Raw genomic sequence first — 3,066 nt, 5'->3', positions numbered from 1 at the left:
TTTTTGTTGAGGTATATAAATGGTATGACAAATATATAACAGTTGTCAGCAACCAGTATTTAATTACTCTATATATATATTATATAGATAGATATGTATACCTAAAAATCTGGTAGAGTTTTGGTATAGAGAAAATATCGAGTAATTTTAATTTCCTCTCTATATATAGAGGCCCTTCGACAGAACCTTCATCCCATCCCTCACTTCTCTTCTGCTCTTCCTTCTCTTTATATAGATACCCCAGGCCGGCCATTTCTCTGTCCCAAAGAACATTTATTAGCCATGGGTATTGAGAATGAAGAACGAAAACAACCTTGTGTGGAACTGTCAAAGGTTGCCGTGTCAGATACCCACGGCGAGAACTCGCCGTATTTTGCAGGGTGGAAAGCATATGACGAAGACCCTTTTGATGAGAAGCATAACCCGTTGGGAGTCATACAAATGGGCTTGGCAGAGAATCAAGTAAGTTCGACCTTCATCATCATCTTACCACACGTAGTAACGATAATATAATGTTGTTGACATGAGTACTACGTTGTTGTTTGTTTGTTTAGGTGTCGTTTGATTTGTTGGAAGAGTACTTGGAGAAGCACCCGGAAACTAGAACAAGCAGTTCCGGGTTTAGGGAAAACGCGTTGTTTCAAGACTATCATGGGCTTCTCTCTTTCAGAAAAGCAATGGCTTCCTTCATGGAACAGATTAGAGGTGGGAGAGCAAGATTTGATCCTGAAAGAGTTGTCATTACCGCCGGCGCCACCGCCGCTAACGAGCTCTTAACCTTCATTCTAGCTAATCCCGGCGATGCTTTGCTCGTTCCAACCCCTTACTATCCTGGGTAAGTTTTTAGTTTAGACTAGACAATCCTTACTATAGTCTAAGGACTCACATCTCCTGTTCCGAGGACCCCACATTTAACCAGACAGGAATGTGGTGGAATAAATAATTATTAATTAGTAGCTCATTATGTGAGAGAATCAATATTTTAGTGTTTGTAAAAAGTTACCCCACAGGATAAAACTCACACACTGCAATGCAGCTGTCAGGCTAATGAGACAATAATTCTGATTTACTGATGGTATTTTATTTATTTATTTATTTTACAGATTTGATAGAGATTTAAGGTGGAGAACGGGAGTGAAGATCGTGCCAGTCCATTGTGACAGTTCAACTAATTTTCAGGTGACTATGACGGCGTTAGAGACAGCATACAATGAAGCTGAAGTTAAGGGAATAAAGATCAGAGGGATACTAATAACAAACCCGTCAAACCCACTGGGTGCGACCATTCAAAGATCAATCCTGGAAGACATCTTGGATTTCGCGACGAGGAAGAACATCCATTTAGTATCAGACGAAATCTACTCAGGCTCCGCATTCTCCTCCTCCGAATTCGTCAGCATTGCCGAGATTCTAGAATCCAGAAACCACAAAGATTCCGAGAGATGCCACATCGTCTACAGCCTGTCCAAGGATCTAGGCCTCCCGGGATTCCGTGTGGGAACCATATACTCCTACAACGACAAGGTGGTGACGACCGCCAGACGAATGTCGAGCTTCACCTTAATCTCCTCGCACACGCAGCAGCTCTTGGCGTCCATGCTGTCCGACACGGACTTCACCCACAACTACATAAACACCAACCGCCAGAGGCTGAGGCGGCGCTACGACATGATAGTGGAGGGGCTAAAAGCCGCCGGAATCGATTGCCTGAAAGGGAACGCGGGCTTGTTTTGTTGGATGAATTTGAGCCCATTCTTGAAGGAACCCACGCGGGAATGCGAATTGGAAATCTGGGAAAAATTCTTGCGTGAAGTGAAGCTCAATATATCGCCGGGATCTTCTTGCCATTGCTCGGAGCCGGGGTGGTTCAGAGTTTGCTTTGCTAACATGACTGAACAAACACTCCAAGTCGCACTCGCCAGAATCCGCCGTTTCATGAAAAACAGAACCAAGATTAATAATGGGGCCATTTAATACCTTGTTTAAATTCTTAATATTTTAGTCACATTTTTTCCTCAAATCGCACCGTTTAAACTATGTCTGGCGTGACAGTATTTGATTGAAGCGATTTGAGTTATTATTTTTTAAATCTGGGAATGGAGAAATCCAATTCCATGATTTGAAATTTGCTTATGTTGACATATAATGTAAAAAATAATTTGAAACTGGAATTTGATCCTATTGGTCTATATATACTTTGTTTAGGGTATGTATAATATATGCACATGCATATATGGACATATGGTTATAAAAATGTGTTTTATTATGCATAGTCAATATGCTGCTGCTGCAGCAACAAAATTTGAGTATGAATTATGACTTATATGAAATTTGCATGAGTTCCAATGTTAGATATAATATACGGGTGCACGGTCGGATTCAAGCTGGATCAATAGGTTATGCATCAAGCTTTGACCAAGACGTACTTGGAATTCAACTTATGTTCAATTAATGTCATCAAGTAGTGCTTGTATGCCAGCTTATTTATTTGTTAAAAAAAATATAATTTGGCTCAAATATATATATATATATATATATATATATTTATTTATTTATTTATTTAAAGAAATTGCACGGGAAATAGTAGCGGCAATAGTTCTTGCCATATATATATGTGTGTGTTACTTTTATTATTGTAATGTATTTATATTTATTTTCATTTTTTCTTGTACTTTTTTGTATGTATAGTCACGAATTATTGAATCATGATTTTAATTGTTAATAACAAATTTTTTCTTAAAAAATGTTAAGCATATTTGCCCAACCAACGAATTGGTATGCAAAAACACACCCAAATTAGGTTCACGGTGGGGCATGCCTAAAGAGTCGTACGATCGACTTTGAAAATACTAATAAAAGTGGCATACAAAAAAAAATTACGATCTATTTCTTCGTATTTTGACAATGCAATGATCAACAAGCAAAATTATCCATGGTGATTAATTTTTTTCTATTGATAGCCATATATATATATATATATATATATATATATATATATATATATATATATATATATAAATAAAGGACTTCTGAAATTTTTTAATTTCCAAACTCACCCTAAGAAAA

The 3,066-nt window shown here is 37.7% G+C and overlaps 1 protein-coding gene across 1 annotated transcript; it reads left to right on the top strand.

Moving 5' to 3' along the window:
- Positions 1–222: 222 nt before the first annotated feature.
- LOC116012987 (1-aminocyclopropane-1-carboxylate synthase 7-like) lies at positions 223–1,974 on the top strand. Its single transcript, XM_031252653.1, has 3 exons — positions 223–462; positions 555–835; positions 1,104–1,974. Exons 1-3 carry the CDS (start codon positions 283–285, stop codon positions 1,972–1,974), a joined length of 1,332 nt encoding a protein of 443 aa, XP_031108513.1. The 5' UTR covers positions 223–282.
- The last annotated feature ends 1,092 nt before the right edge of the window (positions 1,975–3,066 follow it).

This window comes from Ipomoea triloba, chromosome 3, assembly GCF_003576645.1.
Source record: "Ipomoea triloba cultivar NCNSP0323 chromosome 3, ASM357664v1".
NCBI classification, from domain to species: Eukaryota; Viridiplantae; Streptophyta; class Magnoliopsida; order Solanales; family Convolvulaceae; genus Ipomoea; species Ipomoea triloba.
This window is presented reverse-complemented; position numbering and strand designations above follow the sequence as displayed.

Excerpts from the sequence above, each read along its gene's own strand:
- LOC116012987 (XM_031252653.1), top strand. The coding sequence starts at position 283 with ATGGGTATTGAGAATGAAGAACGAAAACAACCTTGTGTGGAACTGTCA. Across the intron at positions 463-554 it reads TGGGCTTGGCAGAGAATCAA|GTGTCGTTTGATTTGTTGGA; the intron begins GTAAGTTCGACC and ends TTGTTTGTTTAG. Across the intron at positions 836-1,103 it reads CCAACCCCTTACTATCCTGG|ATTTGATAGAGATTTAAGGT; the intron begins GTAAGTTTTTAG and ends TTTATTTTACAG.